Source organism: Halichoeres trimaculatus, unplaced genomic scaffold (genome assembly GCF_033239565.1).
Source record: "Halichoeres trimaculatus isolate MK-OKI-2021-1 unplaced genomic scaffold, fHalTri1.1 fHalTri1_scaffold_10, whole genome shotgun sequence".
Classification (NCBI taxonomy): domain Eukaryota; kingdom Metazoa; phylum Chordata; class Actinopteri; order Labriformes; family Labridae; genus Halichoeres; species Halichoeres trimaculatus.
In genome coordinates, this window is record NW_027437187.1 from 23,844,051 (window position 1) to 23,871,983 (window position 27,933).

The 27,933-nt window shown below is 40.0% G+C and overlaps 1 protein-coding gene across 8 annotated transcripts in view; it reads right to left on the bottom strand.

Moving 5' to 3' along the window:
* Positions 1 to 27,933, bottom strand: part of magi2b (membrane associated guanylate kinase, WW and PDZ domain containing 2b) — a 97,330-nt gene that overhangs the window by 28,661 nt on the left and 40,736 nt on the right. For all 8 annotated transcript variants that reach the window (XR_012598855.1, XM_074676823.1, XM_074676822.1 and 5 more), the window contains exons 3-6: positions 13,616 to 13,735; positions 9,905 to 10,129; positions 8,199 to 8,427; positions 7,440 to 7,519 (exon numbers count right to left, since the gene is read on the bottom strand). Coding sequence is in view for 7 of the 8 variants with exons in the window: in XM_074676823.1 (XP_074532924.1) it covers positions 7,440 to 7,519; positions 8,199 to 8,427; positions 9,905 to 10,129; positions 13,616 to 13,735 (654 nt within the window). In the remaining variant the exon portion in view is untranslated. The remainder of the gene's footprint in view (positions 1 to 7,439; positions 7,520 to 8,198; positions 8,428 to 9,904; positions 10,130 to 13,615; positions 13,736 to 27,933) is intronic.

Sequence of the window (27,933 nt, forward strand, 5' to 3'; positions counted from 1 at the left end):
ATTTTTTAAAGTCAACATTAAAGCATTTTTATCTGACCTGCTGTGCCTAACCTTTCCAATGAATCTAAGTAATCAGAAATCCTATACTAGTAGATACTTATTGACTGCAGTACATTCACTATTTACAAGAAATTACAGACTCGTAAACATATACAATACCCAGTCCAGAACAATACTTCACCATCTCAAGAGGCTACAGCACCCATGGTTGCAGACACTGACACAGACAAATACAAACCAGCTGCATTATTTTTACAATCATTTGGTCTGTTTGACAATTATACCACAGCATCATGGCCTCCACTGTAATGGGATTATGACAAGATTTTATTATCTTGATAGCAATTAAATGTGTGTGAATGTGTGTGTGTATGTGCATGTCCTGGCTGCTGAGCATGCTGACTGTGCAGTTCAAGGTGAGAAGGGTGCACACTGCAATTATCTCAGCTCTGCTTTACTTTTTGTCTGAACCGCTGGCACTGCAGCGCCATTACCTCACACGACCCTTGTGAGCCTTGCGGCAGAGAATGAGATGGATTCACACTTCAAACCACCTTAAATTCCCTCCCACCCTGTCTATGAGCCACCTTAAATGTCGGCCTAACTCATCCAGTAGACGCTTGCCCTCCCCCTAAAGTGAAAGGGAGACAGTTACCATGGAAACCACCAGTGCAAGTCTTTTTTTTTTTCCCTCGGCTGAGATGAGGGCTCTTTCTTGTCTGTATTTCCTGCCGTTGGAATTCAGAGTCGGTGTATTTGTGTGTGCTAGTATGCAATCAAATGCGTCGCTATTTGTGTGTGTGTCTGTGTGCATGTGTGTGTAAGTGCTCAATGGCTGAAGCATGTTTATGTGAACTGTATCATGATCATCATATGTTGGTGTGTAGTAAGAGCACAGTGAGGCTTTCTTGTGTCATGGTGTTTGTTCATGTGAATGTGTAACTGTGTCTGGCTTCACAGTATGTCTAACTGTGATTTCCTTGCATCAGATGACTCTTCTTTTGTCCAACATAAAGACTTCCTGACCAACAGGCTGGCAAGAAAACAGGACATAGCCTCATCTGACCCACAGAAAAAAAAGTGGATTCACCAAGAGCTCAGAACCAAGCCACAAAAAAACAGCTTCACAGTAACCAGAGGAAATATTAGGAAGTGCATTGAAGGCTGCAACAATAGTTTTAATTTACCATCAAACATTCCCTTTTTAAAAGCTACTTTTGGGTCTTTTCATGGCTTTAATTATGAGGGAGGAAAGTGGATAGAGCAGGACAGAGACCACAGGCTGGTATCGAACCTGGGCCACCCCTGCAAGAGCAAACCTCACAAAGTGTGACCTAGACTACCAGGCCATCTGTGCTCCTTCATTCAACCATTTGGTTTTTTGGAAAGTTTTTACAGAGTTTTTAAAATTGACCAACACAATTTCTGAAAGCCTGATATGATATCAGTGGTCCCTGAAATTTGGGTCACTCATAAGGGGTTGCAAAAGCCTTCTAAAATTAACAACTATTTTGAACTGCATATATTTTATCCATTATTTTAAAAACATAAACAAAATCAGGGGTTTCATTTTGTATAAGACCATGCAAACAAAAAATGTTTGATCTGTTTTCAACCATTCTGTACTGCTACATGAGCCAAGAGGTAACAAAACCAGGATAACGATGAAATCCGTGGAGGCAGAGTATGAAGAAACGTATCAGTATGTGCAAATAGGTACTCTAAATTTCTAACAATCAGTTTATAATTTGGTATCTTTGGCTTTTTTTTCTATTTTTGGATTGGCTTTATAGTGTTTTCCAACAGCCGGGGGTCCAGCACTGTTACTTTAGGAGTCGCTGGCTTAGAAATACAGGAACCTCAAAACTAGCAAATATAAACAAAAGAAGCTGAAGCTCGAGAATCTTCAACATCTTAAGCTAAAAGCTCCACACAACAGGCTATGAAGCTCCTCATGATAATTAACTTAATGATGGAGGAGTGATGTTCACCTTTCTATTTCATTGTAGTAGTACAACAACATTGCCCAGCAATGAATAACATAAAAAAGTAAAGCCGATACCCTTTGAGAGTATTTTGTCTTCTGAATGTAACAACCAAGGACAGGAAATTAAATAAGCAAGAAAGAGAAAATGAACTTTGATGTAAAAGAGTGTGAGAAACAGAGACAGAGAGAGGCCAGACATGAATGAATGTAATAATAATGATGTAACTCAGAGGCAAGCTTTGAACACAAGTCCATCACGTCGAACAGAGGAAGAACATTATTTAACTCTCCACAAATGCACACATCTCTCCATCTCCATTAATCACTTAAGCAAATAGAATAAAAAAAGGAGCCAGGCAACTCTCTGTGTGTAATCATGACTGCTCCTGAAAACATTACTTTTCATATATCTTTTCCAGTCCCTTTCATTAGCAAAATGATAAGTAAATGTATGGTAGCAGCTCAGAGAAAAATGTCAAACTGCTGCTGGGACTCAGCGAATCAAAGTAAGAATAGAAACCAACATTTGAAGCTTGCCCTGCTTTTTTCTTGCTTCCTCAGAGTAAGAAAGGAGATATTGCCTTGTGTAATATAACAAAACACTTGTCTGACAAAAAGACTACAAGCAAACCAGATCTGTGGTGACGAGCCTTTGAACTCTGAGTCAGTCTCAGTGTATAGTTACAATACAATGTACACATAAGGACGTGCAACACGTCAACACAAACAAGCCTCTGCTCAAATTCACCCAAAACACAGCATTGGAGCAAGGGTAAAGGGAATCATGAATGAGGCTATGAAGTGCTGAAGGAAAGCCTGGCAGGAAAAGCACAGATGATAAGGTGGAAGCAAAAGATGATGCACATAAAGTTGGTCTTATTCAGGTCTGATGCTGTGAACCTGTGGGAAATCCTTCAGCTAAATGGACAGTTAAAACCACTTGAATTCAACAACCGCACAAATACACCGCTCACCTCAAACAACTATAGTTGTGTCCTTCTCTGGTTAAGTATACTTAACCAGAGAAACCTGAAGAAGTCTTGTGCATCTGCAACTGTGTAAATATTTAGCCTCAATTGCAAAGTAAATTGTATTTCTATATCTGTGTTGCTTTTTGTAAATGTGAAGAGGAGAGTAGCCGGCAGAGTCACGGGTTGGAGAGCAGTGCATGAAAGCTGTGTGTTATGATCTGATTAAGAGGCCTGTTAAGAGCCTTTGTTGGTCTCACACTTAAAACCAGCGATGTCTAAAACACCTGTTTTCTTTTTTGGTTAACAAATAGAAAGGACCAGTCCATAGAGAGAACGTGTTTACAGAATCTGACAAAAATAGATCAGAGTCACACATCCATCCTTTAGAATAGTGGTTCTCAAACTTTTTTCAGCCTTGTACCCCATGTGAAATGTTTTTTTTTCTGCCAAGTACCCCTAACAAGCACAAAGCAGTTTTGGTTGATAAAAAAGACGTAAAACCCAGCACTGTACTAGGAGTGTCTAATTTATGGATTATTCCTTTAAGACAATAACATCCTTGTAAACCCTGAGAATTCTTATAGGCACAAAACACCACAACCACTTCAATAATGAAATAAAAAATAACTAAAGACGTTTTAAACGTTTTTGCATAAAGAAACAATTGTCAGCTTAAAGTGTCCTCTTCTGGTATCAAAACAAGGAGCTGCACTTAAACCAAAATTATTTACTTAACCATAGATAAACATTTCTTCACAAAAAAGACATAAAATTTATTTCAGATAAAAGATTTGCTAAAAAAATAAATAAATAAAAAGGATTTTAAAAAAGCTACTGAAGATGTGCTTAATGCAACTGTTGTCTACCGGCAGAAAAATTGCAACGCCTTGGGTGGGTTGTAACTTGAGGACGTAAATCCTATTAAGCATATTTTCCCAAATACTGGTAAAGTTTTGCAGATTGTGGTTCTGCCTTCTTTAGCACCTCTCTTGGTGTTTTCAGTAGCATTCCTGGTCTGAGGGAGTCTCTTGGTTTTTGGGGGTACAATGGAATTAAATAACCTACTGGGTAAAATATTCGTTGTATGAACCTAAAGTTATATTCAATTCAAACACTGATTAAATACATAGTGTGAAAGGAATTTTACTTGGTTGCCCTCGCGTACCCCCATTTGAGAACCACTGCTTTAGAAGAGGCAAAAAATGGAAGAGCAATAGTGCAAAAGGTTGAAACAAATTAGATAATAAAATCCAGCACAAATTCAAAAGCGTCAGGACCCGGAGTGATTTGTAAATAAAACAATAACAAGGAGAGAAAGAAGAGAAGCATAATGCTTGGTTATATCCCTCTGTCATCCATGCAGCTGCTGAGCTGATTATACAAAAAAAAAAAACGTTTCCTGCCAACTAAAGCTGTCTCTGGAAGGTATTAATTCAAAGGTGCTGTGAAGGGATGTGATGTGTCATCCAGGACTTTCACAAACATTCTGCTAGCAGTCTTTGATTTTAAATCCTTAGCCAGTGGTGATCACCTCAGCTTTAACGTCTTTTTACTACTGCTTCTCTAAAGATAGAAAGAGGCAGACTGAAATGGAAATGGAAATATCTGCTTTACAGAGCAGATAAACAGTGGAGAATCGCACAAAACCATGGATGGATAAAAAAAAACTGAGAGCTATGGAAGGATTTTTTGCTTCTTTCATAAATATGGCTGATGCAAGTCTGTTTCTCTAGCACAGGTATTCACTGCAAGTCAGAAATATCCCCTCATTTAATGTTACATATTTCACAATGCAGGTGTCACAGACATACTGTTTATATCAACCCTGACAGATGGCACCAGGATGGGTCTAATATCTGAAATTGCTCACTGGCTAAGTCAGGCAGATGTCACATATCTCTTCAGTTGATTTAGTAAACAATGGCTCATCAAAACAAGATTTCTAACATTAACATTATTTATAGAAAAATGGCTTAAGTTGTAGGCAATCATTCCCTTACACCAAATCAAGCAGATGTTAGATAGAGGAAGTGGAGTTATGATTCCAGCTCTCATAACTAGAACCAGCTTGGCACTGTTTGAAAAAGTCCCCAAAACAGATATTAAATAGATACAGAAGCAAAGACTCTACATTAAAGCACAAACTAAGTCATCACTGACTGTCACAGTCGACAGAAACTTGGAGTCGGGTCAGCGCTGGAGATAGAGAGTTTGCTTTTTGCCAAGACAAGGCTGAACAGCTTCTGCCACGGTTGTGAGAGGGGTCTGTGAACGGACAACAGTAGTGTGTGTGTGTGTGTGTGTGTGTGTGTGTGTGTAGAGAGAGAGAGTGAGAATCAGTTTGTGCAGAGCAGAGCAATGTTATTAGAATTCCTGTCACAGTTTGGCCCTTTGCTGGGCAGAGGAAGAGAGAGAGAGACGTGAAATGAAGGTGGGAGAAAAAAGGGAGACAGGAGAGAAAGAGAGAAAGAGGAGGAGATTGAAAGGGGTGCAGGAGAGACATGATGTGCAGGAAGGGCGGGAATAGAGAAAGAAGACAAGTGAAGAACTGGAGGAATTGTGTTGCTTTAGATTTTGCTCTGTTGAATTTCATCATAATCTGAATCACTGACCACAGCCTGTGACAGAAACAGTAATGAAAGATCATCTGATGACTCTATCGACCATCACAGAGAATCACCACACAACACTGTCTCAACAAACACAAAAGTGTTTCAATTACAGGACTGACATCATCGCTGAACTGAAATCACCCACTGTTTACTATCCTGACTCACTGAATCTCATTTACAGTCATCATCTTTTAATAATACAAAGATTGGATGATTACTTTCTTTCTTGTCAAAATATGTCAAATAAAATTCAAATAACTAAAATTTGAGGCTTCTTGTAAGTAGTTTTTGGTTATTTTGAGCTTTCAATTAGTGATTGTTTTGAGAAGAAGAGGTCACTTTGTTCCTGGATCATAAAATGATTCTTAGGGCACAGGGTTGGCCTAGCGGTTAAGCTGTGCGTCTGTATGGCAGGCAGCCTGTGTTCACTTCCAGCCTGAGGCCCTTTTCGTGCATGTTATTCCTCAACTCTCTATGAGTTTCTGTCTCTAATGTCCAATCCTCAACAAATAAGGGTGTAAGATCCCAAAAAAATCTTTAAAAAAAAAGAATCTTAGGTGCCATAAGACTATTAAAAACAGAAATTACGTTTTCTGCTATACTACATAGCTGTTTCCTTTTGTTTCTTTGACCTTACATTAAAATCTTCAGCTCTCGCTTACTGGTAAGGTTAACAATCTGGCCAGAGTCTCATACACACTGCCGTAAAGATGTGACTTTTAACCAGGCATGTGTTTGTTTTGGAACAAACTTTCTTTGCTCAAGACAACTTTTTACCGGAGAGGTAAGGTATTTATCAGTACAGTTACATAACACTGTTTTTTGAAACATAACAACAAGCAAACGTTTTAATATTCTACTGTAGCCGGCTATGTGTGGCGCTACTAGCAGCTGTACGCTGTGAGACATGTCCTGGTTAGCTATGTCCGGTCATCTACCAAGCAGAGCTAACGTAACTTCACTCTTCATTTTATTGATAGACTCTCAAGTTTGAACAGATCACTGCAGAATAACTGCTGAACATGGGTTGGAATGAATATTATCACAAACAGCTTAGCTCTCTTAGCCTTTAGCTCGGGCTGTATAACTCTCCTGTGTAGCTTTTTTCTGCTCTTCTGTCCTTTAATGGTCAGACAGTTAGGCTCAGTGTCCGGCGTCCGCCATCACTAGAAAATTGAATCACGGAAATCGTTTTCAGCAGAGAAAAACACTGATTTCTCTCTGAGAAGGAAATCAAACAGAAAAGTGTACAGAATAGTTTTGTAAAAATGAAAGGCAAGTCTGTGTGTGTGTGTTAAGACAGAGTCCAGAGGAGTAGATGTGTTCTTGTGTACTGGAATAAAAATCAAGGTGAGCTGATGCAAGCTTTTTTTTATTGAATACCCACTTGAAATAATTATGTTTAATGGAAAGCTTGAAAAAGATAACTAACAACCTAAACAGTAGCGCGAAGATTCAATCTAAGGAAATATATATATATATATATATATATATATATATATATATATATTTATTACAAGGTATAAATTAATTACTTGGGTTCAGCTACCTACCTATTATCACCCCTATGAAATCCTCATAGAATAGAATAGAAGATACTTTTTTTATCTCTAAGGGGAAATTCAGGAATAATGATAGCAACATAACTGATAACAACCGTGAGACCATAAGCATAGTAAAAAAAACAAAAAAACCCCAATAATATTCACTTTTTCAGGAGGAGAAAAAACACACAGACTCTGAAACACACAATAGGACAATCATACACAAACAGCAGAAGTGGACACTTTTTCATAGAGTATGAAAAACGAACACACACTAATGCTTACAAAAGCCAAGCAAACAGGTTAACTGATAGTTCCAACTCACCGTCTTCGCTGCATTCTTCTGGAGGCTTTGCTTTTTTTGCGAGCCGAGGATCCAGCCATGATGTGGTTTTGGTGTTGTGACTGCAGAAGGAAGAGAGGTGTGAGTGAGGGCATGAGGTAAGGAAAGGGGCACAGGGAGGTCAAGAGAGAGGCTGACAGAGAGAATCACTGACAGAGAAGAGTGCAAAGCAACAGTCGTGGCGTTTGCTCTGCAGAGGGTGAGTGTGTGTGTGTGTGTGTGTGTGTGTGTGTGTGTGTGTGTGTGTGTGTGTGTGTGTATGTGTGATTATTTCTGTGGGTTTGTGTGTCTGTGTTAGCACCCGGCCAAAGAGAAACAAGGGATTTTGTGAGGTAAACTAAATGGTCATTTATCCTCTAATTAGCCTTCAGCCATTAATTAGTAAGGGTGAGAGGATAGGGGCAAAAGCATTCATGAGGGTGAATCTGTGTGTGTATGTGTCTGTGTTTGTGCGTGTATCCTGTGTGCGTGTCTAAATTGAAGCAATAAGCTACATCAATTATTCAAACTGAGGCGGGTGCACTAAAGTTTACAAACTCAGTGGTACATAAACTATGATTTTAAGTAGAAAAGCTATGTGAAGTGCATTTAATTGGATTGCGTTTTTCTTCTTACCCAGTGTTTCAACATCATCTGTACAAGTATGTAGCCTCAAACTAACAGTGTATTTTTAGATTCAAAACCCCGTCTTTGCACTTTGAAAGATGTTAAATACATTTATGTAGGATCTCTGAGTCTTACTCTATGAAGTAGACCTCTCCCTTCTCAGTGTAGGCCATTTCCCAGTTGTCAGGGAGAGGACCCAGCTCCTCTTCATTTGCGTCTGGGACTTTAGCGGGGGAATCTGACGGGGATTTGGGGGCCTCTTCCCCTTCTGTGGGGGGCTCAGTGGATGGTGGGGGTGGAATGGAGGCATCAACAGCAACCTCCCCAGAGGCGTCTGTGCTCTTGTCCTCATGTTCACTGGACTCTGTGGAGCAAACACACACACACACACAGTTATTCTCACATACACTATGTGCACACATACAGACCTGGATGCACACCACACGCCATGCATGATGAGTCAGAGCCAAGCCACTGCAGAGCTACAAAGCCCCAGGAGGAGAGAGAGGGACAGCGAGGGAAAGAAAGAGAGATGGGCTTTGAGGACAGTGAGCATGAGGAGAAAACAACGTGCAGATGTCAGAAAAGGAGAAACAGGGAAAGACAGAGACTTTAGGGGTCAGAGACTGAGTCAGAAACACAAGGAAAAGTTTTAAGGATTGAGGACTAAAGCTGGTGGTGGATAAAATGTATGCATTAGATAAAAAAGAATAAAATAAAATAAATACAGTAAATCTGTTGTTGGTGGTGAGAGACAAAAGGAAATTGGAAAAAACAAGCTGGTTGGAACATAAAAAGGTCAAATTAGCATAAATGCGCATGACATCAAAAAGACAAATATAGATCCCATATGGTGCTTTTTTTGAGGCATACAGGCGACATATTGGAAGCTTAAGATAAATAAGTGGTGGTAATAGTGTCTTTTAGATTCATTAAAGTCAGTTTTATAGGTGATATTTTCCTTTGCAAGTGTAGTGCAGTAATTTTAGCACCATCTGAAATTGTGTTTCTTTTAGACACTCCAAAACTCACGACTCTTTACAAAAGGAACATCATCATTTGACACACATTTAGTCTTTTGCTGTACCTAGAGCCTGTGCTGTACTATATTAAAGGGATAACTGGAAATTTTCTGTTACATTACACTTGACTTTTCAGAAACTGAAGCAGAACAACATGGCATCTTTTGTCAACACAGACTCTAAAGCCAAAAAGGGCAAGGAGGATAAAGAGCAGAAAGTAGAAAGAAGAGGACTGCAGAGATGAAGGAAAAGCAAGAGGGGTCAGAAGAAATAGGATAGTAGAAAAGCAGAGGAGAGGGAGGGAGTTGTGGTATAAATAGAAACAAGGACAAAGGCCAGTGGCAGGAGAGCAACGACAGCAGAAGAGATGGAGGAATGAAAGGACAGAGGGAAGGGAGTCGAAGCCAAAATAAGAATCTGGACAGCGATAATACACTGTGCATTGGATTTTCTATGGTTTTATTAAATGTATGCAGTTTACACTCAGAAAACTCAGGCTGCTAATGTCCACACAGTGAGTGTAAGGGTACAGCTTGGAGTTAGAAATGTCAACATTTTGCAGACGTAGGTTAATGATATAAACTGTTGAAATACAGCTAACAAAGTGCGCATAGCTTTGGTGTAACTCAGTTATAACAGTAAGATAATAAATACAAATATAAAAAAAATAAATCTCTCTTCACCTCATTAAAACATCTTGACCATCATGGCACATGAATCTCGATCATGCTTGAATCTCATTTTGCACTAGTTGATGAAAATCTTCTGGTGAAGCATTATAAAAGGACACCAATGAAAAATGTCCTAATTTTACAGTACCTGGTGTGATAGCCACTCCGTTGCCATTGACAACTGGGCTCTCCTCTTCCTCCTCCTCAGGAGGCTCCAGGCTGGCGCGCTGCTCCATGTTGCTGACTGACTGGTTCCTCTTCCTCTTGCCCTGGGCGCTGGGCCGGGCTCCAGGCAGCAGAGCCTCACTTACATTCAGAGGGGGTGCTGCGGGGGACGGCTCCGCTGGAGGTTTTGGTGTGCCGTAGAAGTTGTCTGATAGCAAAGAGAGACAGGGTGACATTTTGGTTAGAGGCCATGTCTGTGACGAAGGGAAAATCTTGTGTGGGGACCAGAACATGCAGGAGGGGTTTTACAGCACATGGAAGTAGATAATGCTTCACCACTTGTTACAAATTCACCCAACTCCTAAATTATTACTGTGACTCAGGGAGAATGTGACATTGTTTATCTATGTATGAAGACAGATACAAAGTGTCAAACCTTCATAGGAGCTTGTTCGCATCTTCACCAGCAGAAAGTAAAACACTGCACAGCTCCAAATATAACAGCTCTTTAAAAACATCTCCAAGGACAGGCTGCATCCCTTTGTAAGATAAATTAGTGCTCTGAGACTTGAGAATACTCTGTCACTATGCTTTCTCCGCGTAATGATGCACAAAAACCTATTAAAGAATATAATAATAGCTGTGCAGTCAAGCTACAGCCACAAGGTTTGAGAAAATATAGAAATCTGCTGTTATTTGTGTGCTGTCTTAAATTGCATCACTGGGTAAATAAACATGTAGCAGAACGGCATTCACAACCACAAATACATTGAGAGAGGCTTTGTTTTAGAGTATTTATCCACATAAATTTCACCTGAACATGACAGACGACACTATAGCCCTTTTTAAAAAATGTGTTTTATCTTCATTTAAAGACAATGTTGAGACTATTGCTTCAGGAAGATCAACTGTATTAGGCTGCATATATTAGTTTAGCAAATAGTTACGGCAGCAGTTTTATGAAAAAATAAAAGAAGAATCTAATCTGAGCAATGTCTCAACCATGTAAGTGCAAGTACCCAAGTCTGGAGGAAAAAGCACAACAGTAATTTAAAGACAGAAATAGCTTTGACGTCTGTCAGTCTACGGCTCTGTCTCTTCTCTGTCGGAACAAGTATTTGAGAGAAGCTCAAGCTGAGTGAAGATGAGAGGAGATGAAAAAGGACGATATATAAAGGCCACTAAAGTTAGAAACATTCTGAAGATGTCAAAACAAACTTCTCCATTTGATACTGAAAATACTGTGACATCATGGTTTTCTATCAGATTTACAGAGTGGGATACAGTGGACATGGCTTAACTCTTTCCACATGATATTTTCTCGTAATAAAGTGCTATTTATATTTGAAACTTAAAGCCCTTACTGTCCGGAAATATACTCTGTGATTAAATATTGAATATGAGTGAGAGGCAGAGATGTCTCATTTCATAATCCCTCAAAGTGGAGAGCAGTGGGGCTTTCACAAAGAGGAGGATATGAGGGGACATGGGCAATGGGAGGAGAACAACAGATGAGCAAAGAGGAGGGAAGAAGGCAGTAAAAAAAAAGGACAAAAGGAGGATCAGCAATAAAGAGTCCACAGACATCAGTTTACTTTCATCCCAGCAGGAGGCTGCTGATATTAAGGGAGCCTTTATTAAAGCCACTACTTTTTCATTAAGCGGACTTTCCCCTTTGCCTACCAAACAGAATTTTCACATGAGGACTAAAACATTAATGTGCACACACAAGCAACTAAGAACACACATGAGTATGAAGACACAGAGGCCATGATGACACATGAATCAGAGTGTGAGGGACTTAAAACACGCCACAGAGGTGTATGACAGGATTCTTCTTGTTGAGATGATCTGGTTATAAAAACGCAACCTTCTCCTCATCCTGAATGCTCCTCGTTTAGCTGAAAGGCATATCTGCTTTAAGCACAGTGTCACATCCATCTGCAGCTATTACTCATCTCATATACATAAGGTTTTATGTGCACCTGACCTGTACACACACTCTACAGTTAAATCCCTTCAGGATGCCTTGTTTTTCCCTACTTTCCTGCCCTCTGAATCCACCTCCCTCTTTCTTACCATCAAGGTTGTAATAGTTAACTAAAACGAAACTAAAAACGAAAACTAAAATTTAAAATACATAGCAGTTAACTCAAACTAATAGAAACTAGAAAAGAAAACAAAAACGATAAGTAAACTAAAACGGTATCTTGTGTTCACAAAACTAACTAAAACTAACTAAAATGATAGACAAAATGCCCTTAGTTATAGTTTTTGACAATATTAATAGCCTTCAGGATTTAAATTAATCTGACACATTTTCCCAACCAATTTCAGACAGTTTGAGGCAGTTGTCAGTGCCGCACAGCACCATCATAGCGACGTATAGGGACGAGCTTGTTTACTGGACTGACTGTCTGTGCGCTGTGCTGCCACGAAATGTAGTGGAGCAATGAATTAGAGCAACTGTAATAGTTTTATTGCTACAGAGTCCAAGTTTTTATTTATTGAAGCTCATATTATATTGTTTTTTTATAATTTATGTTAATATTATTTTTACGTAATTTATGTAAACATTATTTTATATAATTTATGCTTATATTTTTCATATTAAGTTTATATTATTTTCATGTGTTTCAGGCAGCAGCCAATATTTCAGTATCAGCATTGACTGAGCAGTGAGCATTATGTTGGACTTGAAAATAAACACTATGACAAAATATTTACTTTACTTTTTGAATCCTGCACCTGGTTAATAAGGTATGAAAAAACTAAAACTAAAACTAAAACTAAACTAAAACTAAAACTAAGCCTTGTTGCAAAAATCAAAACTAAATAAAAACTTGAATGCCTGCTCTAAAACTAATTAAAACTAAACTGTAATGGAAAATAAAATGTCAAAACTAACTAAAACTAAACTATAATGACAAATCCAAAACTATTATAACCTTGCTTACCATCTTACCCTCGTTCCATCTTCTCCTCTCTTCTATTTTAACGTGAATTACAAAATAGGTTGCAACACCTCATGTGAAGCCAACTCAGAGAGACACAGCTTGCCCATGTGGGTATGAGATCTTGGGTAAGAGACACATACACTGTAAACACGCAAAACACACAGATATCAAGGCGGCCGCCTCAAAAATAATTCAATTTCATACTCAAGAGTACATTCACTTCACACCCTACACATAAGTTTATACACAAGAGACTTGAACATACTTACACACTTAATTTGTGTGAGGATGCTCAGCCGTACATGCTCTCAAAAAAAAGCTACTGGGCAAGTGAACCAGTAAATCCTCCATCTGTAGATGTAACTCTGACAGTGTAGCACAGCAGATGCACAGACTTGACATGAATTGGAAATGGCAATAATCCAACTCTGTCTCCGTCTCACTCGCACACACACAGAGGTAGTTACCCTGCCTTTCGACAAACACCAGGAGAAACTTAAACACATGCTTCAGTTCAGAAGGCTCATTTTGTTTACTGAAGCTTTGTGTGAGAGCATCACCTGACACGACTGATCCGTCAAGTTAGGAAATGTTCGCAGAAGCAAGAGACGACAGAATACATTTAAAAATAGTTAAATTGCTCTGCTGAAACATATGTTCCCGCTTCTGCTCCCCAGGCGCCTCTGCTTGTTTCACAGATGGAAAATGTTTTCCTGCACAGCACTCCCAACACTCACCTTCATAGGTTCCACTCTCTAGCAGGGCTCCACTTTGCTCCAGTTCCATAAAACGCTCCACACTCACAAAGTTGTAGTCCACCCCCGGCACCTCCCCCTCCTTAGGCTGCCTGGTGGTACCTGCAGGCATAGAGAAAGAGACAGAGATGATGAGAAAGGGAAAGAAAGAGTGAGAGGAAGAGGTCAACAGAGCCAATGGGGCACTTGAGAAGAAAAGGCAGGAAGGAAGGGAAAAAGCCCAGAAAGCGGGCTGGATAGTAAAAGACGGCTGATTAGGGGCTACAAAGTGTATCAGAGGAAGTGGGAGGAGGGAGGAAATGGAACAGAAGAGGCTGAGTGAGGAGTCATCACTTGTGATAGCCAAATCCATTCACACAATTGTGTGTGAGTGACAGTGAGAGACAGAGAGAGGAGCAGGATAAGCATGTGCAGACAGCAAACTGCTATCATTCAGTCCCTACAAGCCAATCCAGTGCCGTTTCAATAATGAGTGAATCAATATGGCACTTTTACCACACATAACTCAAACCCCTTTTCACAGCACACAACACTGTGGCGATTGGATTATTGTGGAAACAGCAGGAATGCAGAAGCACCACGTAGCCATGCAGCAATTAGAGCCTTCCCACATCAACGCTCTGGAGATCTCCATCAGTGCTGCGGCGTCCGGGCTCAGTTCTATGATGGCAGCCATGGGAGTTTCAGTTTTAATGAGGTGCCGTGTTTGTTTCTCTGCCAAGTGGACTTTAAGCTTAGGCTCAGTGAAGTCCTGAGGCTGGGGTTGATTCCTGCTCTCAATTGATCATGGCTGAGAACAGACCTATACAACGTGAGTCCAGGGAAAAGGCTGAGAGAGTGTTCGACTTCTCTCTGCTAGAACGACGCCAAGATCAGATCTGGACTTGTAGTTGTGCAAATGCAGATTCAGCTAATGCCTGAGATTTCTGGATTAAGTTAGCAGGTCTGAAAGTGCAATCACCAAAATGATTACAGCATTTTGTACAATATGTCACTTACACTCTCCGGCCACTTTATTAGGCACACCTGTCCAACTGCTTGTTAACGCAAATTTCTAATCAGCCAATCACATGGCAGCAACTAAACAGGCAGGTAGACATGGTCAAGATGATCAGCTGCAGTTCAAACCGAGCATCAGAATGAGGAAGAAAATTGATTTAAGGGACTTTGAACGTGGCCAAAACGTACCAGACGGGCTGGTCTAAGTATTTCAGAAGCTGCTGATCTACTGGGATTTTAACCCACAACCATCTCTAGGGTTAACAGAGAATGGTCCCAAAAAGAGAAAATATCCAGTGAGCAGCAGTTCTGTGGGCCAAAATGCCTTGTTGATGCCGGAGGTCAGAGGCGAATGGCCAGACTGGTTGTAGCTGATAAAAAGGCAACAGTAACTCAAATGACCACTGGTTACAACTGAGGTCTGCAGAAGAGCATCTCTGAACGCACAACACGTCCAACCTTGAGGTAGATGGGCTACAGCAGCAGAAGACCACACCAGGTGACCCTCCTGTCAGCTTAGGACAGGAAACTGAGGCTACAATTCACACAGGTTCATCAAAACTGGACAAAAGAAGATTGAAAAACTGGATTTCTGCTGCAACATTGGATCATAGGGTCAGAATTTGACACCAACGTCATGAAAGCATGGATCCATCCTGCCTTGTATCAACGGTTCAGGCTGGTGGTGGTGGTGTAATGGTGTGGGGGGTATTTTCTTGGCTCACTTTGGGCCCCTTACTACCAACTGAGCATGGTTTAAACACAACAGCCTACCTGAGTATCGTTGTTGACCATGTCCATCCCTTTATGAGCACAGTGTACCCATCTTCTGATGGCTACTTCCAGCAGGATAACGCTCCATGTCATAAAGCTGGGATCATCACAGACTGGTTTCTTAAACATCAAAATGAGTTCCCTGTACTCAAATGGCCTCCACAGCCACCAGATCTCAATCCAATAGAGCTCCTTTGGGATGTGGTGGAACGGGAGATTCTCATCATGGATATGCCGCCGACAAATCTGCAGCAACTGTGTGAAGCTATCATGTCAATATGGACCAAACTCTCTGAGGAATGTTTCCAGTACCTTCTGCCACAAAGGATTAATGCAGTTCTGAAGGCAAAGGGGGTCCAACCCGGTACTAGTTAGGGCTGAACAATTAATTGATTTTAAACCGACATCGCAATTTGATAGAATGCAATTTTGAATAGAATGCAAAATCGCAAAGGCTGCAATTAGAAAAAAAAAGGTTTCATGTACACAGACCTGGAGGGAATATAGTAACTTGTACTTGTTCTCCCTTAACACCAGCAAAAGGCAAAAATGCTGTTTTTTTCTGGAAAAAAAATCCCTGTGAGCTACAAAGATCCATCAAGTAGATCAGTCAGTGATACAGTCATACCCCTTAGTCACTTTTTTCTGTATGGTTTGTTACTCTTACTGACAACTGGAGGTCAGTAAAATTTCACAGTGTTCCTTTTTCTTTTTCAATTAAGAAATGCAAAAAGACTTGTTTAAATACTAACAGTATCTTTTGTTGGTTAGTCATACTATAAAATGACTTAAAACTTGTCTTAAGTGAACATTGCAGAAGATAAACGTCCCCCACCCAAAAAGTTGTATGCTAAATCGCAATCGCAACATTGGTCTAAACAAATCACAATTAGATTATTTTCCAAAATCGTTCAGCCCTAGTACTAGCACAGTGTACTTAAAAAAGTGTCCGGTGAGTGTATATCAGGATTGGAAGTGTGGGCAGTTACATGTTGAAGCAGCACACTATGAATGAGTAGCAGACAAACATCTTAAATAGATGGACTGTGTCTTTATGGATCTTCTACAGTCTTCTGACTTTAACTTACAGTAGATTTTTCTACACTATATTATTAGAAAGTAAAGAACCAGAGCTCCTCCACCACTAACATTTTACAACAGGCAGCAGATTTGAAATAAAACACACACACACACCTGCCTAACTTTGTTACTTGTCCCTCTGAACATTTGAAGTTCAAGTCAGAGCAGAGTGAGGGCAGAGACAGAGCACATGGTCACCGAAGAGATGGAAATTTGTGCAGTATTTATCATATAAAAACAAAACAGGTGCAAAATGACAACATGATGTTTCACCTTAATTAACTTATTTTAATAACAGTGGTAAGCGAGCACAGTAATTGAAAGCAAAGTGTAATGTTTTTACCCGAACAAGAAGCCATGTTTGAAGTACCGTGTAAATGTGAGGTTTGACATCTTAAGGAGAGCAGGATCCTCTTTGTATCCCAGAGTGTGATATCTTCATCAGTGGATCTTTATTGATTGTCTGTCACCACTTTGCTCCTGTACTGCATCTTCTGAACTGAACTGACTTCACTGCTGGGACATAAGAAGGCAGCTCAGCATCAACTTATCGGTAAGGAAGAGATACCAGGCCCTCGCCCATCCATTCGTTTGACCAACACTGCTTTGGTGTGTACATAGGTGTGCCTGTGTGTACGAGTCTCCTCCAGTGTGTGTTTAAATGTGTTTGTCTTTGTGAGTCTTAATGACAGCAAAGTACCCACTGTGCCAACAGTAATCCCATCTTTGAGCTGATCACAGCCCAGCTGGACACCTAAAAGCCACAACACAACAGGCATGAGTCAGAGTGTGTATCTGAGTGTGTGCCACAATCCATACTGTTTGATGTAACACAGCTCTGATCAGCACTAAGATATTGCTTGATCTATTTGTTAATGGATAAAGCATTCATTTAAGGGTCTAAAACTCATAAAACATGATCAAACTATTGACAGAACTGCTCTTAATGCAGTCAGACAGATTCTAGCGATGGGATGAAGTCTAACGTGATAGGCAGGACTGATTACTATTCTTATATTTCTCTTTGTTTAGTCTGTTTAGTCTGTAAATGAGCATTAAAAAGCATTGGTGTTAATCAGCTGCACTGTAAACCCCAAAGTTCAAGTTATTCAATTGCATTTAGCTAGGAAAACTTAGAATTTGTTATTAAGTTCAATTTACTCAAATTTCTGAGTTTTCAATGTTGAAACTGATGATTTCTATAGATTTAACTTTTGTTACTGGTTAAGTGAGCACAACTTAAAATCATTAGTTTCTGTGCTTGCGTTTTGTAACCGTGAGTGAGAGGGGGACGCAGTTGATATGAGAACCTCCTAAACCTCTAGATATGCAGCAGTTGCACAGGTTCTCTATACTCCACACGACACAACTGTTTGTCTGTGTGCCACAGCATGGACCAGCTGTCTGTGCTCCACATGGTGAGGACTGCCTGTTTGTGTCATGAATAAATATACCTTTTACATCTTCAAAATTGGCCAATATAGCATGATAGCCCAGTCAAAAATTTCATTTATAAATATAATTACCATTAGGCACACTGCAAGACTCAACAGGTATAAGACCCCGTGCCATGAAGCACAGACCACCTGTCAGTGCCGTGGGGCTCAAACAACCTGTGCCCCCTGAAGAACAATATTTCAATGGACAGCAGGGTCTCATATCTACTTACTTCCCTCCTCACTCACGGTTTGTAACCGTGAGTGAGGAGGAAACGCTGTGGATATGAGACCCAGCTGTACTTTAAAATGTTATTTAATTTAGTTGTTCAGATGTGTTTCATTTTTTAATAATTACATATACTTAATCTGTAAGGCAAACTTATTGATATCACGTCTTTTTATGTTTTACAGTGACATGCAACGTTTTTTAACATTACTTAATATTCTAATTTTCAACAAATAATCATAAGATTTATTTGTTTAAAGAACTACTTAAGTTTCATATTACATTAATTAGTTTTTTAAGGTAACAGGTTTACAAGCATTTTTCAAGTAAAGTCAACTTATCCAGGTTTACAGTGTGTACAGAAAAAAACAACTGGAGTTTACTGATACTGTTCATTGTACTTGTTTGTGTTTACATATTGTCAATCACCTATTGGCAACTATTCTGATACCTTAATGCTCTCTCATTTATATAAAAAAAATGTGACAGTGAAAATTAATTTTGTCAAGCTTCTAAGTGCTTAATTGCAGTGTAACTTTCCAGATCTCACACCAAACACTTCTTCTCCATGGTCAAACAAAAAGATTTGCACAAGAAAGTTTGGGCCACAAATCACAATATTTCTTATTAATAAATCTCAACTTAAGTGTACATAGTGAAATATTGAACATGTATTGACAAAGTTATGTTGAATTTGAATAAAGCATTTAATATGTGACCCTGTAAACTGAATTTCGTCCATTTTTGTTTCTTGGTGAAATGTAATTGAATGTTTTCATGCTCTGGTTTGTGTGTGTATAAACTGGATTACATGATATCATAAAGAGTAATAAATACCTTCCTCACCCCCTTAGTTGAATCATCACTTCTGTGATTCAGCCTTTACAAAAATTCGACATCACAAGCCTCACAATAGCCGTCTTAAAGTGGATATAAGAGACACAAAAGCCCTCACTATACACATACCAACGTGAAGAACCCCACAGACCAGCACATTTGAGCCCACTCCATGAGCAACGCTGAATACCAAAGTCAAATATGTATCTTGAAGAGGACCATCCATCCAACACGTAGTGCTACTCTGAATACTGCAGCGGCTGAGCCAGCCAGGCGGGGCTGGTCGCCTTCCACTGAGTACAGCTATTGATCTGTAAGATCAGAATGAAATTATTCTGCTGCCCACACCGGAGTAGGCAGAGCTTGCTGGAATACTGATGACCTGCCAATGGCCTTCTCCCACAGCTTCCTTCACTGGACATAGCGATGGAGCAGAGAGAGGGAAGGAGAGAGCTCATCTCGTTGGATCTGGGCTTGGAATATCGATCAACTATCTGCCAAGGTAGGCAGAAAGTCTGATTGTTCCTTTTTCTCTCCTTCTCACATATTTTTCTCAGAGCAACTCGGGACATTGGCTGTTTTCTCCTCAGCTCTCTGCTCATACTTCTTCCTTAACCTTGGAAATTAAGACTAAATTAGTGTGAAGCTGACTCGGGATACACCAATACCGATCGGTGGTATCGGTGTATCGGTGCCCTTCAAAGCTAGATCGGCATCGGTGGCTATCAGCTCTATGCCATTTTTAACTGGTGCTCTCGGCTACTTGATTTGAAATGTTGCTTCTGATGCACTTTCTTTTTTTTTGCGGCATTACCAGTCAACAGGGTATAAAAGTTTACAATTGAAAAGAACATGTGTCCAGTCCAAAGAATTGTTTTGCTGGAAAACATTTAAATATTTCACATTTTAAGTAAATATTAACCTCAGTAATTCCATATACTCATTTTTTGCCTTTTACCCAAAACATTACCAGTCTTACCCCACAGTAGGGCATGCAGGTTTTTATTTGAAGGGGACATATCATGCTGATCCGTGATTTAATACTTACATATAAGATAATAAAGTTGAAAACAAGACCTTACACCCCCTGAATTTTCAAAAAATGAGATATTGTATTTTTTCTGATATCCTAGAACGAGATTTGATGCCTCTGAAAATAGGTCATTGACATTTGGCTTTGAGATTTCGACCTTCCTGACGACACGAGGATCCTTTCTTTTTATTGGAGTAATCTGATAAAGCAGCTCCTCCTCTGTGATGTCAGTTAGTCACACAACCGCCACAGAGGGATACACCCACCAAGAGCCGAGTATAAACTATACATGTAACAGTACCGGTTTGACTCGCCACACTGAAGCGTCCTGAGATGATCTGTGTCAAAGTGGATTTTCTTCCTCCTGAGCTGCAGAATCGTCTGGGCCTGACTCGGGTTCCAATACAAAAGGACGTATCCTACACTCTGCCATTTTATTAGTGCTATCAATGCCTTACGGTGAAGTTTTGGCAAACAGCAAACTCGCTCGTTCTGCTCCATTCAATGTGGCGATTTTGTTAATACTGCCATGCAGCAAAAACCGCCCCCTGGCTCTACCCCCTCCGCCCCTCTGATAGAACTGACCAATCAGAGCACAAAGGGCTGTGACGTTGCGAGGTTACTGGAGGTCATTCTCGAAACGGAGCGTATCAAAAAGATCTTCAGAATGGCCCTTAAATGAGGATATTGAGAACGCTACTGTGGGGCAATGAAGGAACTAAATGACTTGTACTGAGGGCAGAAATGCTTTACAGGCATCCTAGTCTGGCATAGTGAAAAGGAGAAACAAGCATGATCTGTCCCCTTTAAAACTGGTGTTTGATCGGTAACAGTATCGGCTAATACCCAAAGCCCAGATATTGGTATCAGTATCAGAATCAGAAAAGTTGGATCAGTGCATCCCTAAAGCTGACCTTCAAATTAGAAAGAAAACACCATCCGCATAAAGTCCATCCTCTGCTCCTGTCACCACTTCACCCCTTACCTCAGACCATTATCCTCTTCTTCTCCTGGAAACTATCAGGTAGAGGGCAAATGTGATGAAAATTTAATTCATGAGTTACAGTGCATAGTGAATGAGAGCAGAAATGTTTTCAGTTCACTTCAGCTCAGTAGTTTCTCTTTATGTATTTTGTACATTGCCTCAAAAACTCTGAAGCAGAGCTTTAATAAATGAGCAGAACAAAGCAGGACAAGCTGAAAAGGTGCTTAAATCAAAACACGGCAGCAGACTGAAGTAAGACAAGGCGCCTCCCCTGAGCCAAAAGCAGTGCTGCTGTGGGCTATTGATTGGATGTCATGCTCTTGCTTATAAAGGATAAAGCCAACTGTGAGCCAACATTATCTTTGCATTGCAATCAGCTAGTGTAGCCAAACCTCTCTGAGGTGGGTGAAGCTGCAAGTGTGAGCAGCACAGAGATTTATGGCTTTAATGACTGAAATCTATAACAGCACAGAAAAGCAGCAGAACTAACACTTTAGGGATGAAGACATTCCATGCCTCAAAGCAGAAATACTGAACACCACCGAATATTTTTCACATTGGTGGGAGTGAGCAAGAGAGAGGAGGAAAAAGAGGTTACATAGAAACATAACAGGGAAATTCCATTTGGAAGCAAAGCTAAAATAGCTGCAATAACTCAGCTGAGTGTCAGATGATAAAAGGACATAGACCTTTGCTAAATAATAAAGTGGCAGAAGAGCAGCAAGCTGAAAAACACAGCAAGAGAAAGATGGCAAAAAAGGAGACAGAGATGAGATAGGTGAACCATGCTCCGCATCCAGCAGCAGCAGCAGCAGCAGCCTGTGAGTCACTTTAAGAGTGTGCACGTGTGTTCATGTGCATGTTTGTATAATTCGACGGGAAGTCACCAGGAGAGAGAAGCAGAGCGGGGGAGATTCAGAGCTAAAAATAGACTATCGATGGACCAATTATCATATAAAGGGTGGGGGAAGGTGGTCAAATGATGTACTCTCAGCGTGAGCATGTGTGGGAGTGAGGGGGTGTGTCTTTCACTGCTATCAACTTATGGCTAAAGTTTCAGTATCAGTTTGTCCTCTAGAGTTCAGAGATATAACTTTTGTTCTAAAGAAATCTAACACAACTTGTTATAAAAAGTGACAAGTTGTGAGTCAATGTGAGGAGTGCAGCACTAAAGCTGTATGAGGAGAACTAGATACACAAGGTCCCACCTGAGTGCTCTGCTTTGTGTTCAGCGTACGCTCGCATACAATCCATGTATTTGTCTTTCAAATCCCTTCTGGTTTCATTCTATCATCCATCAGAGCCATCAGGTTGCTTTGGGAGTTTGAGAGGATTTGTTACAGATACAGGCAACGTCTCATCTTACACCAACTGTAAGTACATTCTATATTCTGTTTCCCCGGATAACTGAGGGAAGAAAATTCAAACACGGAGGTACAGATTTGATCATACACCTGTCTTTAATGTGTGTTCAAACCCATCTAATAAGCTGCATGTGGTAGAAAAAGGACATGCCTGTTCTGATAATACACGTCTTTCCTTCTAAGGCAACCTAGGGCACGGGTGCCATAGTTGGCACGTCAGGCTATTTAGGTTGGCAGGCAAGTAGTAATTACTTTGAGGAAGAGGACAAAATGAATAATAAATAATAAAACTATTGTGTTGTTTTCTATTTACCACTCAATAAATTGAGCACACTATAAATGTTCTGACACAACAATTTAATAAATAACATTAAATAATAGATCTAAATCATGAGTGCATCACTGCAAATCGCTTTGGACATCAGTCTGCTAGCTCGCAATTGCATCCATTTTGTGGTGTTTTCAAGGCAAACAAGCCAAGTTCCAGTCATTCTTTCCAACGTAGCTGGACAAGGTAGCACGGATCTATTGCCAGAGATGACCAAAGATCGAGCAATATGCAGTCTTTGCTGTGAAAAGTATGGTATGTAGGACATCGAGTGGGCAGAGTCTTTATGAGACCAAACATGAAAACAGTGTTAGCAAATTATGCAAATTAAAGCAACACATTCAAAACTTTCTGTACTGTTAAAAACCAGGAAATGGGAGGAGGTTATACCATTTCTTACTGCATAGCTAAGCATGGAAAACCATTTAAGAAGACTGTCCTATCCACAGTCCATGATTTTATTTTATGAAGGAACTAAGTCTTGGCACTTTGGGCATGAGTGTATTTAAAAGTGGCACCAGTCATGGAAAAGGTTGCCTACCCCTGTCCTAAGGCAAGAGATGTTTGAGTTTGTCTAACTTCTTTCCTGTGCTCTGTGTTTTAGTTAGAGCTCGACCTATTAATCGGGCTGATTATAGCCTGTCACCGATTAATCAACAAATGCTACTGTTAATTCACACATCCACCTTTCTCTAATGTAAGACTATAGAACAACGTTTTAACGTCACAAAAGTTGCTTTTTTGTCAGATAAACAGAGATAAATGCTACTGTTTTTTCACACGTCCACCATTTTCTAATGTAAGACTATAATACATCATTTTAACGACGTGTACGTTGCTCATTGTGTGTTTACAGTATGACTTTTTTTCTACTTACTGTGTTTAAGGTTTAACTTATTCATTTATTTATTTACTTATTGATTTAAGGTGTTTACAGCTTGATCTTATTTATCATAGGTTCACACTTCACTTCTTATAAGGACAGTTTTATAATTAAAGTTCCTTGTTTTAATTTAATAGTGTTTTGTCTCTGTATTGAGTATTGTAATAATTTGTGTTACAAATACAGTATATATCCTGTGTATATCAATGAATTTATTATATATATATCATCTGATATATTGGTTGATATATTGGATATCGGCTTTTATTCTTGCCCCAAGTATCGAAATCGGCATCGGCCCCAAAAATTCCACATTGGTCGGGCTCTAATTTTAGTTGAACCTAACTTTCATGGATCCCAGTGAAAAAATGTTCAGCGTATGTTTGAAGATTTCAACTACAATCAATGAAAAATAAAACTGCTCGTAATAATGTAAAAGAGAATACCATTTAGCTGTCCATTTCACTCTTCAAACAAAAGAGTCATAAAATGTTTTCTTATTCTGAAACTATCCAAGAGGGAATGAGAAAGGAGAAATTGGATTTTAAGACGTATACCTGCAACCTTACTCATAAAAAAATACAGCAAATTAAGTGTCCTCAAAACCCTTAACTTGTTTACCTAGAATCCTTTTCAGGAAAAAAGACATGCAGGGCACCAAGACAGCTAGAGTGCAGGGAAGAGAGCGAAGACTGTTTATTTCTGCTTCACACACACTAATGCTCTGCTATTCATTTAATAAACCTATCTATTTATCTATCCTCTTAATTTACCCTCCACTGTCCTCTCCTTTCTTGTTTTTAGTTTAACTTGTTGCCTCTCTCTGTTCCCATTTCATCCTCTCTCTATTTTTTTAAATCTTCCTCCTCCGTCGTTACCCTCTTTTTCTCACTTCTTCATGCTCCATCTTGCACGCTGGTCTAGCATCTTATTCACTCTCTTTTCCTCCTCTCTTTTTGAGATGTTGAATATGACAGAAAGTGAATAAGAGAGTTATGATGGAGCGTGTACATGCACAAAAACACACAAACACACACACTCACACACAAACAAAATCTTATTTACACTACAAAGGCCAGTTACAGATACACCAACGCAACGCAGCAACACTTTGACGGGAGCATCTGCTACCCAAACAACACGTCAGTGCCTGGCAACACAGCCTCACCATAGTAACAAGAGGCAACGTCTTCATTGGCTGTTTTGAAATATTTGTGTCAGATATGACACTGGGATGTTTTGCAGGCACAGCCATTTCCATATTTACAGTCTTAGAAGACCTCAGCTTGAGTCTCCTTGCTCTGCAGAGCTTCAGGTCTGTGCTTTGTGCTTTTTTGCACTTCATCAATCAATTAGTGTCACAGCCCGGCCACTGGGAGTCACACCTGCTTTTCTCTGAGTAATTCAGCAGACAGGTTACACTGTGATGGAGGCTGCGGGCTGGGAGAGCTGAAGGACTTGGATGTCACCTCTCTGGTGCACTGTAAATCTCTTAGGGGACAGGCGGACGCTTTGCCCCCACAGAATCAGTCTCGTTGCAGTCAGCAGTGACAGAGTGTGTGGGACGTATGTGAAATTGCGTTTCTTGCTCAGTTACAGCTGCTTCACGTGATAAGCAGAGTAACTGTTGGCTAAGCCATTGTTTTCGACTGGGGAGAGAGAAGCAGCCAGCGTGCCACAGTGAGCTTCACTTAAAGTTTATATTTTATATTTCATATTCGACCACTGCAGCTTCTGACCTTTTAAAACCCTACCATAGAGATACCATCTGCATGCTGTAACTACGAGCACATGCCAGCAGGGGAAGTATGGAAGGAAAAAAAAACTATCCATAAGTATTTCAGAGCCTGACACACAACTCCTCACTCTCATTTAAATATCAGAACCACTGTTAGCTGGAGGCACTGGAAGTAGCACTTAGCGCTGCACATCAGGGATTTTTTTTTTTCATTTTTTTGCTCTGTGAAGGTAGCCGAGGAGTTAAAGCCAACTAGAGCTGATAGTAAGACAGAATTTTATAGCTTTGTAAGTTGATCTGTGATATGGAACTGGTGCAGACATCTGGAAATGTATTAAAAGATAACCAGTCCTTTTAATGACTGTTAGCTTTTCAGCACAGAAAGTTAAAAGCCCATTATATGAGATCAGTAGAGGAACACATCGTTCGGGGAAATGTCTTACTTGCTTTATTGCTGGGAGGTAAATGAAGGAATCAGAACATAAATGTGTGAATGGTTGGTATGAGGAGCTGTTGTTACAGAGGAAACAATACCTAGACACTTGCTTCTCTGAAACTTTTGAACTAGCGCACGTCTCGTGGATTATTAGATTATTAATCTCAGGTATAAAAAGGCACATTTTGGTGTAACAAGGGGTTGCCTGCAAGATCATTGCATTGCTAGTTGCAGTTGCTAGGCAACTAGAGGTATTTATAAAGGTCTTTAAACTTTGATTTTGAACATATTCTACTTCTTAATGTATAGATTCTTTTTATACGATCGCTTTCTTGTTCCAGTCTTTCATTACTTTTCTTCTTGTGTTATTTCATGCAGGCTGCACAGCAGTGCAGTGGTAAGCATTGTTGCCTCACAGCAAGAAGGTCAGTAGTTCGCATCAGGTTCAGGTGATGTGGGCCTTTCTGTGTGGAGTTTGCATGTCCTCCCTGTGTGTGCGGTGGTACTCTTCGGGTACTCCAGCTTCTTCCCACAGCCCAAAAACATGCTCATTAGGTTAACTGGTGATTCTGAATTGGATGGATGTGAGTGTGCGCATGAAAGGTTGTCTGTTTCTGTGGGTCAGCCCTGTGATCAGGCGACCAGTCCAGGATGTACCCTGCCTCCCCTTCGAAGACAGCTGGGATAGACTCCACCCACCTGAGACCCTGAACAGGATAGAAAATGAATTAACGTGTTATGCCCCTCGATACTTTTGTGAAGTACTTGGCTGAATGCCTGAATGTATGAAAGCTGCCATGTTTAAACAAGCTAAGTTGAGGTATCTGGTCTCGAACAAGATAAGCCCATAGACCAGTGCTATTCAATTAGCAGCCCACAGGCCACATGCTGCCTGAAAGCAACCTTTGAGCAAAAAATTCCAACATGATAACAAATATTGACTGCAACACCTATCCTAACCTAGCAACTGACCCAATGCATTGTAAAAATAGCATGACTTTTTCTACACTAAAACGAAAAGCAAGGATAATCACCAGTTTAATTCTGCATGAACTGGAAAGTATTTATTTATTTTGCTGCCAAGTCTAAAAACCAAACCAATGTGATTGCTCTGCAAAAAGTGCGTAGTGGGGTACAATTTTAATGTACGAAGACACCACTCTGAAAAACATGGGTTTTTGGACAAATTTTCCAGAGGTATCTCAGGAGGGGGCGGCTAAAACTCAGAGTTTGACTACGTCTTACGGCTGGAGCTGTTCTACAATAAACCAAACATAGCTCAGGAGAAGGCCACAGCAGCTTAACTGTGCTGCTAAAAATGTGCAGCCTAGCTCATGTCCTTAGTCTGAATTTCCGGTAGGGCTGCGCGATTTTGGAAAATAATCTAACTGCATTTTTTTTTTTTACCAATATTGCGATTGCGATTTAGCATACGATTTTTTGGGGGAACATTTATCTTCAGCATTATTCACTTAACACAAGCAATAAATCACTCTATGGTATGACCAATATGACAAAGGATACTGTCAACATATAAACACTTCTTTCCTGTAGGCCAGGTCTGCATGTTAAGATGTAATGAGATGAATTGATACAAATAACACATCTTTATGTAACTATTATAATCACAGCAGAATATTGACCGATTGATTTAACTTCAAACCTTGTAGGCATTGTATGAACAATAATTTAAAAAAAAACAAACCCATGAATCCTGTCCTCTATGAATCCCACACTAAATTAAGTGCAGAAATATAAATAAGACCAAATCTCTGGCTCAACCAGTAAAATATGTCAACATGTGGAATTCACTTTTTAAATGCACTTTTAAAAGTTTTCTTCTTTTTTTTTAATTGCAGTCTTAGCGATTTGAGAATTGCGATGTCGGTATAAATTTGATTAATTGTTCAGCCCTAATTTACAGCTCAACCATATTTTTAATGTGGTGTGGGCTATGAGCTTCCTTTCTAACTGCCATAGGGCACCCGTCAGTCATGTGAGCTGAGCTGCGTCTCTGATTGGACAACTAGAGGATCCAAAAACTTTCTGAACCACCCAGTTAGAAAAACATTCACTCCCATACGGTGTGTGCCATTAGCGAAATTAGCATTTCAGACCAAAGCCGGTTTTTGAACCAGGCTGTAAATTTGCTTTTCATGAGTATAGATGGCAAGTTTT